The sequence below is a fragment of the Ciconia boyciana genome, chromosome 16 (genome assembly GCF_034638445.1).
Source record: "Ciconia boyciana chromosome 16, ASM3463844v1, whole genome shotgun sequence".
In the NCBI taxonomy this organism is placed as follows: domain Eukaryota; kingdom Metazoa; phylum Chordata; class Aves; order Ciconiiformes; family Ciconiidae; genus Ciconia; species Ciconia boyciana.
In genome coordinates, this window is record NC_132949.1 from 15,045,192 (window position 1) to 15,058,006 (window position 12,815).

General features: G+C 66.3%; 2 protein-coding genes across 4 annotated transcripts; one reads left to right on the forward strand and one right to left on the reverse strand.

Annotated features, from left to right (window-relative positions):
- The first annotated feature begins 379 nt into the window (after window positions 1-379).
- On the forward strand, window positions 380-5,451 carry ZFTA (zinc finger translocation associated). The gene is made up of 4 exons (XM_072880712.1): window positions 380-629; window positions 1,909-2,271; window positions 3,805-4,173; window positions 5,165-5,451. Exons 1-4 carry the CDS (start codon window positions 572-574, stop codon window positions 5,335-5,337), a joined length of 963 nt encoding a protein of 320 aa, XP_072736813.1. The 5' UTR covers window positions 380-571; the 3' UTR covers window positions 5,338-5,451.
- Window positions 5,452-6,151: 700 nt separating this feature from the next.
- On the reverse strand, window positions 6,152-12,045 carry RTN3 (reticulon 3). Of its 3 annotated transcripts, none has more exons than XM_072880708.1 (7): window positions 11,779-12,045; window positions 7,511-7,718; window positions 6,958-7,096; window positions 6,783-6,852; window positions 6,599-6,645; window positions 6,425-6,483; window positions 6,152-6,279 (listed from the first exon to the last, which is right to left on the reverse strand). In XM_072880708.1, the coding sequence occupies exons 1-7, from the start codon at window positions 11,951-11,953 to the stop codon at window positions 6,234-6,236; spliced, it is 744 nt and encodes a 247-aa protein (XP_072736809.1). In that variant the 5' UTR covers window positions 11,954-12,045; the 3' UTR covers window positions 6,152-6,233. The 3 variants fall into 3 exon arrangements, with proteins under 3 accessions (XP_072736809.1, XP_072736810.1, XP_072736808.1); XM_072880709.1 differs by having other exon boundaries at window positions 11,848-12,040; XM_072880707.1 differs by lacking the exon at window positions 11,779-12,045 and adding an exon at window positions 8,234-8,861.
- Between the last annotated feature and the right edge of the window lie 770 nt (window positions 12,046-12,815).

A 12,815-nucleotide genomic window follows, 5' to 3' on the forward strand; every position in this document is an offset into this window, starting at 1 on the left:
GCTGCAGTGGGGAGGGGCACTGGGAGCACTGGGAGGGGGGGACTGGTCCCGGGGGGACCAAGCCCAGGAGGTGGGGGCGGGGCCAGCTGGGGAAGCCACGCCCCCTCCCCCCAAGGAAGGGTGTGGTGTCCACGCCCAGACCACGCCCTTTCTGGACCAAAGGGGCGGGGCCAGCCCGGGAATGGGGGGTGCTGATGGCTTCTTGGGTGCCCCATAGGTCCGGGGACCCCGGGGCGACGCTGCAGGGTGGGGGTGGGGATGGGGGGCTGCATGGGGAGGGGAGCATCCAGGGGCTCCCCTTCCCCCTCTTGGCGGACCCCCCCCTTAAAATCTTTTTTCTAAGGGGGGTACGCTTTTTTGGGGTGGGGGGTGGGCTGAGACCTGACGGCAACTCATCGCCCCCACCGCAGCCCCCCGCCGCGGGGCGGGGCGGGCTTGCGGGGGGGATGGGAAAGGCGCGCGGCCCCTTTAAATTTACCCAGGAGCCCTTAAAGGAGCCCCAGGGGCCCCACGGCGGCGTCCCCACCCCGGCCGGCCCCTGCCCGCCGCCGCCGCCGCCCCGGGCCCCGCCATGGAGCCCCCGCTCCCCCGCCCCGCCCCCGGCCCGCTCCCGCACCCGGACCGCCCAGGTGAGCACCGACGCGGCGGGAGGGAGTGTGGGGGGGTGGGCGGTGCGGCCCCTTTAAGGAGACCCCCCCTCCCGCGGAGGGGGAGCTGGGCTCCCCCTTCGTGCACAATGGGAGCGACGCTGGCCCTTTAAGATGTCACCCGGCCCTGGGGGTTCCCCCATCCCTTTGCCATTCCCTGTCATCCTCTAGGATGCCCCTGGCCCTTTAAGATGCCTCCATCCAGTTTAGGATGCCCCTGTCACTTTAAGGTGCCCCTGCCCCTTTAAGATGCCCTCCATCCCTTTAAGATGCCCCTGTATCTTTAAGATGCCCCCATCCAATCTAGGATGCCTCTGTCCCTTTAAGATGCCACCCTATAATTTAGGAGGCCCCTGTCCCTTTAAGATGGCCCCATCCAAGTTAGGAGGCCCCTGCCCCTTTAAGATACCACCCTACAATTTAGGATGCCCCTGTCCCTTTAAGGTGCCCCTGTCACTTTAAGATACCCCCGCTTCTTTAATACCCCCACCCTCTTTAACCATTCCCATCCCCTCTGAGATGCTCCTGCCCCTTTAAGGGCCCCTCCCCCTTGAGATGCCCCACCCCTTTTAAATACCCCTTTACAAGCCCCGCCCCTTGGCGTGTGCTGCCCCTTTAACACGCCCTGCCCCTTTAAGAGCCCTCCTCGCCAATTTAAGATGCCCCATCCCTGTGAGTCCCCCACTTTTGATGCCCCTGCCCCTTTAAGAGCTCCCCCTTCTCCTTTAAAAGCCCCCAGTTCTCCCCCTCCCTGGATCCCCCTAATTTTGGGTCACCCCTGGGGGTCGTGTCCCTCCCCCAGCAGGGCTGAGACCCCCAACCCAGGGGACCACCCCCATAGGCACCCCCAAAGACCCCCATACGGGGGTTCCTCCCTCCAGGATCCCCAAAGACCCCCATAAGTGAGTCCTCTGAGGCCCTCTGTCCCTGAGGACCCCAAAAGCCCCCACATGAGTGTCCCCCAAGGGCCCCCTATCACCGGGGACCCCCAGAGAACTCCTCATCCCTGTGTACCCCTCCATACAAGAGTCTCCCCCATCCCTGAAGCCCCCAAATCTCCCCCATCCCTGGAGCCCCCATACATTGATCCCACAAGACCTTTCCATCCCTTAGACACCCCAAAGCCCCCCAAATCCCCTCCCCATCCCTGGAGACCCCATACATGGATCCCCCAAGACCTTTCCATCCCTTAGACACCCCAAACCTCCCCCAAATCCCATACCCCTCCCTCCATCATCCCCCCCTCTCCCCCCACTCCCAGCCTCCCCGCCAGAGCCGGGACCGCGGGGGGGCCGTCGGAGCTCGGACCACTGCGACGCGCGAGCGTCGCGGCCGGGTCGGAGCCGTATCCCGGGTCGGGATCACCGTCGGTATTACCACGAGCGTTGGCGAGCCGAATACCTGATGGAGTTCAACGCGGCGCGGCATGGGATGCTCTGCATGGTCTGCGGCAGCGCCCTCGCCACCCTCAAGCTCAGCACCATCAAGCGCCACATCCGGCAGAAACACCCCTACTCCGGTGCGTGGGGACCCCGCGAGAAGCAGCTCGTCCTCCGCTCCTGGGACGCCCACCTGGGTCTCCACGCCCACCCCGACGGACCCCCCGGCAGTGGCCGCGGGACAGGTACGGGGGCTGCATCAGGCCCCCTTGATGTGGGGACCCCTAATGTGGGCCCCTCCTCAAGCTGGGCCATGCCCTCTTTAACCTGAGCTGTGCCCCTTTAAATGTGGACACGCCTCCTTTAAAGTGGGGCTCCCCCAAAGCTGCACCATGCTCCTTTAAATATAGGCCACACCTCCTTTAATGGGACACCCAAAGCTGGGCCACGCCCCCTTTAAGCTGAGGTGTGTTCCTTTAATTGTGGGCCACGCCCAGTCAGTGGAGGCCCCTCACCAACCCGAGCCTTGCCCCTTTAAATATGGGCCACACCCCCTTAATGTGGTTGGTACCGCTGGGCCACGCCCCCATTAAGGTGAGCCTTGTCCCTTTAAACGTGGGCCACGCCCCCTTCAACGGGGCCCGCCTACAGCTGGGCCACGCCTCCTTTAAGCCAGGCCTTGCCCCCTTTCACGCGGGTCCCCGCCCCTTTTAAATCACCCGATGCCCCTTTAAGACAAGCCCCGCCCCCGCACTGACAGACCACACCCACTCCAGCAGCACACACCCACTTGCCAGCCACGCCCAAGCTCTGGCCACGCCCCAAACAGCACGCTCGCTTAAGCCACGCCCCCTCCCGTTGGCTCCCTCCCTGGCGGCCCCGCCCCTTTCGCGGTTGGGCTCCACCCCCAGCCCGTGTCCCCGCCCTGTCCAGCGGCCCCGAGCTCGGCTGTCCCCAGTGTGTCCCCAGCGCGCCCCCGTCGTGTCCCCAAGGTGGCCCTAACGTCCCTTGTGTCCCCGGTGCATCCCCCACGTCCCCAAGGTCTGTCCCCCACGTCCCCAAGGTCTGTCCCCTGCGTCCCCAAGGTCCCCGCCCCATCCCCAAGGTGTCCCCAGTCTCCCTAATACATCCCCTGTGTCCCCAATGTCCCTGCCCATCCCCCACATCCCCAAGGTGGCCGAAGTGTCCCCACCCCATCCCCAACGTGTCCCCAATGTCCCTAATACCTCCTCCCATGTCCCCAAGGTGTCCCCAATGCCCTCACCTCCTCCCTCCCATGTCCCCAAGATGTCCCCAATACATCCCCCCACATCCCCATGGTGTCCCCAAGGTGTCCCTAACGTCCTTTGCATCCCCAACGCATCCTCGCACATTCTCAGCGTCCCCAAGGTCCCCACCCTGTCCCCACCACGTCCCCAATGTCCCTGTCCCATCCCCACGCATCTCCAAGGTGTCCCCATGGTGCCCGCCCCTCCCAACACGTCCCCTTGTCCCCACGGTGTCCCCGATGTCCATAATACATCTCCCCACGTCCCCAGTGCATCCCACCACGTCCCTTAAAGGTGTCCCCGATGTCCCTGCTCGTCCCCCACATCCCCAACGCGTCCCCTATGTCCCATCCCATCCCCGCACGTCCCCAAGGTGTCCCCAATACACCCCCCACGTCCCCAAGGCGTCCCCCATGTCCCCGCCCTGTACCCCATGTCCCCAAGGTCCCCGACACCCCAACGCGTCCCCCAACCCACCTCCCCCGCTGAGGCCGCCGTCCCCCCTTACAGGCTCCCCGTCCCCCGCCCGTCCCCGCCGTCGGGGCTGTCCCCGTCCCCCGTCCCCACGGGGCGGGAAAGCGTCCCCCTCGGGGGTGCCGGTGACGAGGGGACGCCCCGGGGGGGACTCGCTGCGGGGGTGGCTGCGGGCCGAGCTGCTGCTGGACCTGGAGGCCGGGGGCAACCGGCTGCGGTGCCTGCTCTGCGCCCGCGCCCTGCCCTCGCTGCACCTCGGGGACATCCGCCGCCACGCGCTGGCCGCCCACCCCGCCACCCTCCGCCTCGGCCCCGCCGAGCGCGGGGCGCTCCTGCGCGCGTGCCGGGGACGGCGGCGGGACGGGGACGACGGAGGTGACGCTGGGGCCGACGACGGCCCCGCCGGTGAGAGGGTGACGGGGGATGCTGGGGGGCGGGGGGTGCGGGGACATGGGGACGCTGGGGGCAATGGGGACCCTGGGGGTGTGGGGACATGGGGACGCTGGGGCGGGTGAAGGGGCGTAGGGACCCTGGGGGCAATGGGGACACTGGGGGCAATGGGGACGCTGGGGGCAATGGGGGTGCGGGGACATGGGGACACTGGGGGCAGTGGGGACCCTGGGGGTGTGGGGACATGGGGACCCTGGGGCAATGGGGACACTGGGGCAATGGGGACCCTGGGGTGCGGGGACATGGGGACGCTGGGGGCAATGGGGACCCTGGGGGCAATGGGGACCCTGGGGGGTGTGGGGACATGGGGACACTGGGGCGGGTGAAGGGCGTAGGGACCCTGGGGGCAATGGGGACACTGGGGGTGCGGGGACATGGGGACGCTGGGGGCAGTGGGGACCCTGGGGGCAATGGGGACACTGGGGGTGTGGGGACCCTGGGGGTGCAGGGACATGGGGACGCTGGGGGTGCAGGGACATGGGGACGCTGGGGGCAATGGGGACCCTGGGGGGTGCGGGGACATGGGGACACTGGGGGCAGTGGGGACGCTGGGGGGTGTGGGGACATGGGGACGCTGGGGCGGGTGAAGGGGCGTAGGGACCCTGGGGGCAATGGGGACGCTGGGGGCAATGGGGACCCTGGGGGTGCGGGGACATGGGGACGCTGGGGGTGAGGGGACATTGGGACCCTGGGGGCAATGGGGACCCTGGGGGGGTGAGGGGACACTGGGGGTAAACGGGGACAGCGGGGAGTGTGGGGGCATGGGGACGCTGGGGTCAAGGGGGACTTGGGGACACTGGGTGTCAACGGGGACAGCGGGAGCGCAGCCACGGGGACACCGGGGGGGTGCGGGGACACGGGGACACCACGGGGCCACCGCGGGGGCCAAGGGCATCCCCGCCCAGGGACAGGCCGGGGGGGCCAGGGCTGTCCCCGCTCCCCCCAGCCCCGCAGCCCCCCAGCCCCCCCGAGGAGGAGGAGGAGGAAGCAGCCGCCGCCGCCGCCGCCACAGGGGAGGAAGAGGGGGGGGCGGGGGGGGCCCCCCTGGGGGGCTGTGGCCGCCGCAGCCCCCCCCTCTTCTCCCTGCGCCCCGGAGCCCCCCCCGCCTGCACCGCCTGAGCCCCTGGGGACGGGGACACCGGGGGAAACTGAGGCATGGGGGTGGGGGGGACACGGGACACACGGCACAGGACACAGACTCCCCCCCACTGTCCGTGTCCCCCCCGAGCCACACCCCCCAAAGCCCCCGGTATCCCCAGTGCCCCCCACCCCTCAGAGGTGGCACCCATGGGTCCCCTCATGGCGTCACTGGTCCCCAACGCCCCCCCCACGGTGTCACCGCTCCCCACCCCCGGTGTCACCCTATTTATGCGTGTGTGTGCCCCCCTTTTTTCTATGCCCCCCTTTTGTACGTGGCACCCCTCAATAAACCCGTTCCTGGAGCCCCGTGCAGTGACACGGGGGGGACACACGACACATGGGGACATTTAGGGGGGCCGGGGGACATTTGGGGGGGGGGGGCAGGGACACTGGCGCAAAGGGGGGGCAGAGGCGTCCGTCGTGGTGTTTTATTGATGCCGCATCCCTGCGGGCGGATGGGGGGTCCCCTGTTCCCCCCCGCAGATTAGGGGGGCTGAGAGGGGCGCAGTGCGGTTCGGGGGGCTGCGGGAGGGGCTGAGCCCCCCTCAAGGGGCTTTGCCCCCTGCCCCCCCGCAGTTTACAGCAGTTACAGACATTTCACCTCGATTAACGTTAAAAAAAATAAAGGGGGTGGGGAAACAGAGCTGGGGGGGGGAGCCCCCCCCCGGGGGAGCAGGGTTTTGGGGTGCAGCCCCCCCAATAGCCCCACAGCGGAGGCCAAGTCCAAGGCTTGGGGGGGGGGGGGGGAGGACAGACGGACGCCACTGTGAGAGATGGGGGAGTGTACGAGCTTGGAGGGGATGAGTTGGGGGGGGGGCAGACGATCTGGGGGGGCACCAGCCAGGCACCCCGATATTTCCCCGCCACCCCGGGTTTTATTCCGGCTTCTTCTTGGCCAGGCCTGGGAGCTTCGCCTGGATCCTACGGGGAGAGGAGAGAGGTGAGAGGCTCGTGGGGTGGGGGGTGGCACGGCAATTTGGGGGGGGGCATAGTGATTGGGGTGGGGGGGGACACACGGAGATTTGGGGGGGCCCACGGATTTTGGGGGGACCCCATCGGCACTCACTTGTCCACGAGGTCCTTGGTCTGGCGGCGGGCGATGCCCACGTAGTGGTCGATCTGCACCTGGTGGGGATGGGGGGGGGTTAAGGGGATGCCCCCTCCTTTTGGGGTACCCCCTCTGTTTTGGGGTGCCCCCCTCATCTTTGGGGGGGTCCTCCCCCCCCATTTGAGATCTCACCTTGTACTTCTCGTAGAGGGGCGGGAGGGTGAAGGCCAACAGCTCGGCTGCGAGAGAGACGGGGGGCTCAGCATCATGGGGGGGGGGCCAAGACCCCCTCGGTGTTATTTTTTGGGGCTACCCCCAAAAAGTTAAATTTGGGGGGTCAGTTTATAGGGGGAGGGGCGCAAAGCCTGGCTCTTACCGAGGATGAGGAGGGTGATGCCGTTGAAGACGGCTCCCACGTAGGTCAGCACCCACATCGCCATGACCAGCTGGGGGGGGGGGGATATAAGAGGATGTTTTTTGGGGGGTCCCGGGGGGGACCCCGGGATGGGGGGGATGAGGAGGATGAGGGGAGGGGGAGGAAGGCCCCTTACCTTCAGGGAATCCACCAGATCCTCCACCAAGAAGAGGCGGAGGAGGAGCCGCAGCGCCTGGTTGAGGTGGAGGGCGACGGTGGCGGCGTGAGCCTGGAAGGTCTCCTGGGACAAGGTCACGTCCAGCTCCAGGTAAGCCCTGGGGTGGGGGTGCAGTCAGCTGAGGGGGGGCCACCCCAAAATCCTCCCCCCGCACCCCAAAATCCCCCTGCACCCTCCCCTTGAACCCCCAAATCCTTCTCTACACCCCAAAACCTGGAAGGTCTCAGGGAACAATGTCATCTCCAGCTCCAGTTAAGCTCTGAGATGGGGGGGGGGCACAGTTGGGGGGGCACCCCAAAATTCTGCCTGCACCCCCTCTTGCACCCCAAAATCCTCCTCTACACCCCTCACCCCCTCCCTGCACCCCAAAACCTTCATCCATCCCACACAGAAGGAAACAGCGGCCAGGCCACCAAGTGCATCACCCGGCTGCCATCCCTGGGGGGATGTTGGGGACACCCCCCAAAAATGGGGGGGGGGGGGGGGGGGAACACCCCAAAAAATCCCTCACCGAAAGGGGTGCCCCTCTTCCGACTTCTGGATGGCCTGGACGACGGCTTTGTAGACGCGGAGGCTGATGGTGACGGAGAGCAGGGCCAGGGCGAGGTGGGCGACCACGCTGATGGCGCTGAGGACGGCCAGGGAGAGGAGGAGGAGGAGGCTGGCGCCGAAGACCACCCCCGTCTTCCTCGCGTCCCGCCAGAAGAGGAGGTCGTGGGCTGTTGGGGGGACGGGACACACAGAGGTGACAAAGGAAGGGGGGGGGGGTGACACGGGGCACCCCCTTTCCCCTCCCCAATCACAGGCGGCAAACGGTTGCGTCCTCACCGACGGGTTTGTCACTGCTCGATTCGCCTCCGTTTGCCCCAAAATGAGGCCGGCCCCCGCCCCCCCAATCCATCCGCTCGTTAGACACAGGCACTAATTAACCCAGCCCCCCCAACAGGCATTAATTAACTCTCCTCCCCAGTGCGGCGGCGGGTTTTGCCAGAAATCTCCCTTTTTACACCAAAACGAGAGGCAGACGCAGGTCGTGTCCCCCCCCCCAACATCCTCAGCGACGTTTCGGGGCCAGATCCTTCCTTTTTAAGCCCTCACTTTCTGACACCCCCCCCCTTTTTTGGGGGGGTCCAGCCACAGCCCTCTCCCCCAAAACCTGCTGGTTTTGGGGTGACTCAGCGGCAGCAGTGGCATTTTTGGGGTAAAAAGCTTTTTTTTTTTTTTTTTTTTTTACCTGCCAGGCAGGGGAGGAGCTGGGTCCCCGGGGGGGGTTCAGCCGAGTCCCCGAGGGGATTCGGGGTGCCCCGGGGGGGTTCCCCCAACTCCCGCAGCGCCCGCAGGGTCAGCCGCTCCTCCTCCCAGTCCCGGGCGGCAGCGGCAGCAGGGCGGGGGGGCGTTTCTGGAAGGGCGGGTGGCGGCAGCGCGCCGGTGACGCCGGTGCCGCCGGCGGTGACGCCGGTGCCGCCGGCGGCGGCGCGGTGCCGGGGGACGGCGACGGGGGGATCCTCCACTGGCGCTTCCTCGATGACGGTGTCGTCGGAGTCGCCCGAGCTGTCGGCTTCGGTGTTACCGCTGCCACCGTTACCGCTGCCGCCGCTACCGCCGGTGATGCTGCTACCGCCGGTGATGCCGCTACCGCCGGTGATGCCGCTACCGCCGTTACGCTCCACCAAATCCCAGCTGAGCAACTCGTTGGTGAAACTGTGCATCTCCCGGACGCACTTGGACACCTCTTCCAAGGCCGCGGCGGTGCCGGATGTTTGTCGGCACAAGCCGGCGGGGACCTTAGCGGTGACGCCGGTGATGCTACCGGCGCGGGGTTTTGCCGGGAAGTCGCAGACGCGATCCTCGGGGATTTGGCTCAGCACCTCGCGCTCCCCCAGCAGCGCGGCGGTGCCGTATTCCCGGTCGAAGGCGGCGCGATCCGGCACGACCTCGAAGGGCGATTCAGGGGAATCCGGCTCTTTCGGGGGCTCCCGAGGAAGAGGAGGAGGCGGCGGGGTGGGGGAGGGGACGAAGGCTCCCTGACCTCCTTGCCCCCCGGTGCCGCTTCGGCGCCCGCTGGGGCCGGAGAGAGGGGAACAGAGTCAGACGTGGGGGGATTTTGGGGGGGGCACAGCATGCATGGGGGGCCGCCATGCACCCAGCTGCACCCCAAGCGGCGTTTCGGGGTCCCCCCCGGCGCAGCCATGCTGGGGGGGGACGAGCAGGTCTCGCGGCGGCGCGAAGTCGGACGCTCCCCCTCCCCCCCAAAATACACCCCAAACCCTGCAGGTTTGGCGCCAGGACGGGGGCATGTCCCGCTGGGGACCTCCCTTTGGGGCTAAAAACGCCCGGATTGGGTCCGGAGTGAAGATGGGGGGGGGGGGGGGCCAGGATTCAGCCCCCCTCAAGGGCGTGGGACCCCTGCATGGTCACAGCCTCCCCCCACACGCTCATTTTGGGCCAAGATGGGGTGATTTTTGGGTCCTCCAGGGCTGGGAGGGGAGTTAGCGGGCTCCTCACCTTCCCCTCCCCCCCCCCCAAATTTCACGCCTCCATCCAGGCGGGGGGGGCGCACACAGACACAGACGGCGGCGGGTGGGACACGGGCGCAGGCGGATCGTGGGGTTTTTTGAGGCTAAACAACAAGAAACGGCGAATTCCTCCTCAGCCAGGCGAACAGTGGTGGCGGGGGGGGGCCGTGCAAAGCGGGAGCAGCAGCCGTGGGGCAGAGGCGGGGGGGGCACAGCTGTGGGGCAGGCGCAAAGCCGTGGGGCAGAGCGGGGGCGAAGCTGTGGGGCGGGCGCTCGCCCAGAAAGAGGAAGAAATTGTGTTAATAAGCAGGAAAAAAAAAAAAGACGAAAGAAAAATGTCTGGTTTGGGTGGGTTTTAACCCCCCCCAGCCGCAGCTGCCATTTTAGGGGGGGTCTCGGGACCCCTCCCCCCCCCCCCAAAATGAGCCGCAGGTGAAGCCCCCCAAAAGCAGGGCCTATTCTTGGGGTCCACACCCCCCACCAGAGAGCGCAGTGGCACTGGTGACCCCCAAACCAGCATTGGAGACCCCCCCTAAATCCAGGGGGGCCATTTTAGGATTACAGCCTTCCCCCCCCTTCGACATTTTTCTTCCTGGGGGGTGCAGGAAAGTGGGGGGGGGGGGGGGAGACTTGCCTGGTGAAGCCGCAAAGAGAGAGACAGGCTGGGAGGAAGAGGAAGAAGCGGGGGGATCTGCAAGAAAACACAGAGGGTGAGAGCTCGGCGCCCTGGGGGCCCCCCTGAAATTCCCCCCAACCCGGCCGGGACGTCACCCCCCCCCAGGGTGGGGAGGGGGTTTCACTTCGACGCAGCAAGGCTTCGTCCTGGTGTGTCCGGTGTCTTTTTGGAGCGCTGATGTTTTTTTGGGGTGAAACCACCCAAAAATGGGACAGATCGTTGCCTCTTCACCCCAAAAACGGGCAGATGGGGGGGGGTGGCTTGAGCACCCCCAAACTGCTGCAGTGGGAGTCTGTGTACCCTTTTCCACAGGGTTTTACCCCAAATCGGGGGGTGTCAGGTGCCGGCGGTTTCACAGTCGTCCCAGGTGTTATCCCCCCCCCCCCCGCAGCCACAAAACGGGGGGGTCCCCGGGGGTTTTGGGGTACCCAGTTGTACCGTGGAGGGGGAACAGGGTTTTCTCCAGCTTCCCTTTTTCGGGGCGACGTTGTGTCACCCGCCGCCACTTCTTCGACATGAGACCATCAAGTGAATTCCACTTTTGACCAAATTTGGGGGGGTTTTACCCCATTTTCCCCACCCCGGTCGCGCTGTTTGGGATGGGATTCTGGCGCAGCAGCTGTCACCGCCGGGTGACAACAGCCAAAGCACGGACGGCGTCGGGTCACCCCGAAATCTCCACCTTCCCCCCCCTCGGCGCTGGAAGCCCCCCCCCCCCACCCCGGGGTGATATTTGGGGTGAAACCACAGTGTTTGGGGGCTCTGTGGCATCCGACTGTGAAAACTGGGGTGAATCCACAGGAATTGGGGTACGCCGGCGGCAATTGCAAAGTCAGGGCACCCCGAGATGAGCGCTGGCATTCGGGGGGTGCTCCCAGGGGTGAAGGGGAAGGCAAAGTGCCCCCCCCCCCAAATGCTGGGGACCCCCCCAGCTCACCCTCCTGGGGCGGACGGACGGAGCAGCCCGGCCACCCAACGACCTCCCAAAAAAATCAACAGCCCCTTTTCTGCGTGTTTTCCCCCCATTTCTGCAGGATGTGGGGCTGGAAGTGCCTCTGCCCCCCACACCTGCCCCCAGGTTTACCTCCCGTAGTCCTCTTCCCCCCACATCTGCCTCCCCAAAGGCCTCTTTCCCCTATATGTGTCCCCCTAAAGGCCTCTCCCCCATAGGCCTCTTCCCCCCACCACATCTGCCCTCCTGAAGGCCTCTTCCCCCTATATCTGCCCCTCAAAGGCCTCTGCCCCCACATCTGACCCCCTAAAGGCCTCTTCTGCCTATACCTGCCCCCCTAAAGGCCTCTTCACCTCATATCTGCCCCCCAAAGGCGTCTTTCCCCTATATCTACCCCCTAAAGGCCTCTTTCCCCTTTACCCGCCCCCAAAGGCCTCTTCTTCCCACATCTGCTCCCCGAAAGGCCATTTCATCTCACATTTGCCCCCAAAGACCTCTTCCCCCTATAATCGCACCCCTAAAGGCCTCTTCCCCAGATCTGCCCCCTATAGACCTCCTTCCCCGCATCATTCTCCCCTAAAGGTCTCTCCCCCCACCATTTCTGCCCCTCTAAGGCCTATTCCCCTCATACCTACCCCCTAAAGGCCTCTTCCCGCCCCCCTCCTCAGGCACCCCGGGCCCTCCAGGCCCCGCCAGGCCCTTACCGGCGCAGGAGGCGGAGCCAGCGCCCCCGCAGCCTCCGAGCTGGGGCTGACCGGAGGAGAAGGCTGAGGAGGAGACGAAGGGGGACTGGGTGACGGGGTCAGCCATGGCGGCGAGCACGGAGCCCCGGCGAGGCGCGTCCGTCCGGCGCGGAGGCCACGCACCGACTGCCGGGGCGGGGCCGGCCGGGGCGGGGCCGGGGCGCGGAGCGCATGCGCCAATGGCCGGGCATGCGCTGAACGCCGCCCTCCCGCCGCAGCTCGGCGCTCCTGCGCATGCGCTGGGTGGGAGCGAGCCCCGCCCACTTTGCCCTCTACGCATGCGCCAGGCGCGCCGTCGCCATGGCACCCGCCCTCGCTCGGCCACACCCCCGCGCGGTGCCCGATGGGAGTTGTAGTCCTCTCCCCAGCTCTGCAGGTGTCTATAGGGGGCGGGGGTCTATGGGCTGTCCCCTATAGGGGGGAGGAGCCTACAGGGTGTTCCCCTATAGGGGATGGAGGGGCCTTGCCGCCCTCCAAGGGTCAAACAGGGCCATCGGTTGTCCCCTACAGGGGGAAGGAGGGTATGGGGGGGGCGCACTGTGTCACTCTGTCCATAGGATCCCCTATAGGGTGGGTAGTCCCATAGGGTGTCCCCTAAAGGGGGTGGGGGCCTATAGAGTGCTCCCTAGGGTGGCATGGGTGAGGCCTACAGTCCCCTATAGGTCAGATGGGGTCCTACAACAACCCCTATAAGGGGTGGAGGACCTATAGGAAACTCTCAGTAGCAAATGGAGGAGCTTTATGGCCCTGTGTAGGTCAAACCAGGCCGCAGAGCACTCCTTATAGGGGAAAGGGGCTATAGAATGACCCCTAAAGCAGGCAGGGGCCTATAGAAAGTTCCCTACAGGAAAGGGAGCGGCCTTACGGCCCTCTGTAGGGCGCCCCCTGGGGGGGCGGAGGGGTCAGCACCCTGTAGGTGCCGGCACCCG

What these genes read in the sequence shown, in the direction of transcription:
- ZFTA (XM_072880712.1), top strand. Translation starts at nt 572, where the DNA reads ATGGAGCCCCCGCTCCCCCGCCCCGCCCCCGGCCCGCTCCCGCACCCG. An exon ending in CCCGCACCCGGACCGCCCAG is followed by an intron (nt 630 to 1,908) that starts GTGAGCACCGAC and finishes CCCCACTCCCAG; the next exon opens with CCTCCCCGCCAGAGCCGGGA. An exon ending in CGGCAGTGGCCGCGGGACAG is followed by an intron (nt 2,272 to 3,804) that starts GTACGGGGGCTG and finishes CCCCCCTTACAG; the next exon opens with GCTCCCCGTCCCCCGCCCGT.
- RTN3 (XM_072880707.1), bottom strand. Translation starts at nt 8,708, where the DNA reads ATGCACAGTTTCACCAACGAGTTGCTCAGCTGGGATTTGGTGGAGCGT. An exon ending in GAAGAGGGGCACCCCTTTCG is followed by an intron (nt 7,097 to 7,510) that starts GTGAGGGATTTT and finishes CCCCCACCCCAG; the next exon opens with GGCTTACCTGGAGCTGGACG. An exon ending in ATCTGGTGGATTCCCTGAAG is followed by an intron (nt 6,853 to 6,957) that starts GTAAGGGGCCTT and finishes CCCCCCCCCCAG; the next exon opens with CTGGTCATGGCGATGTGGGT.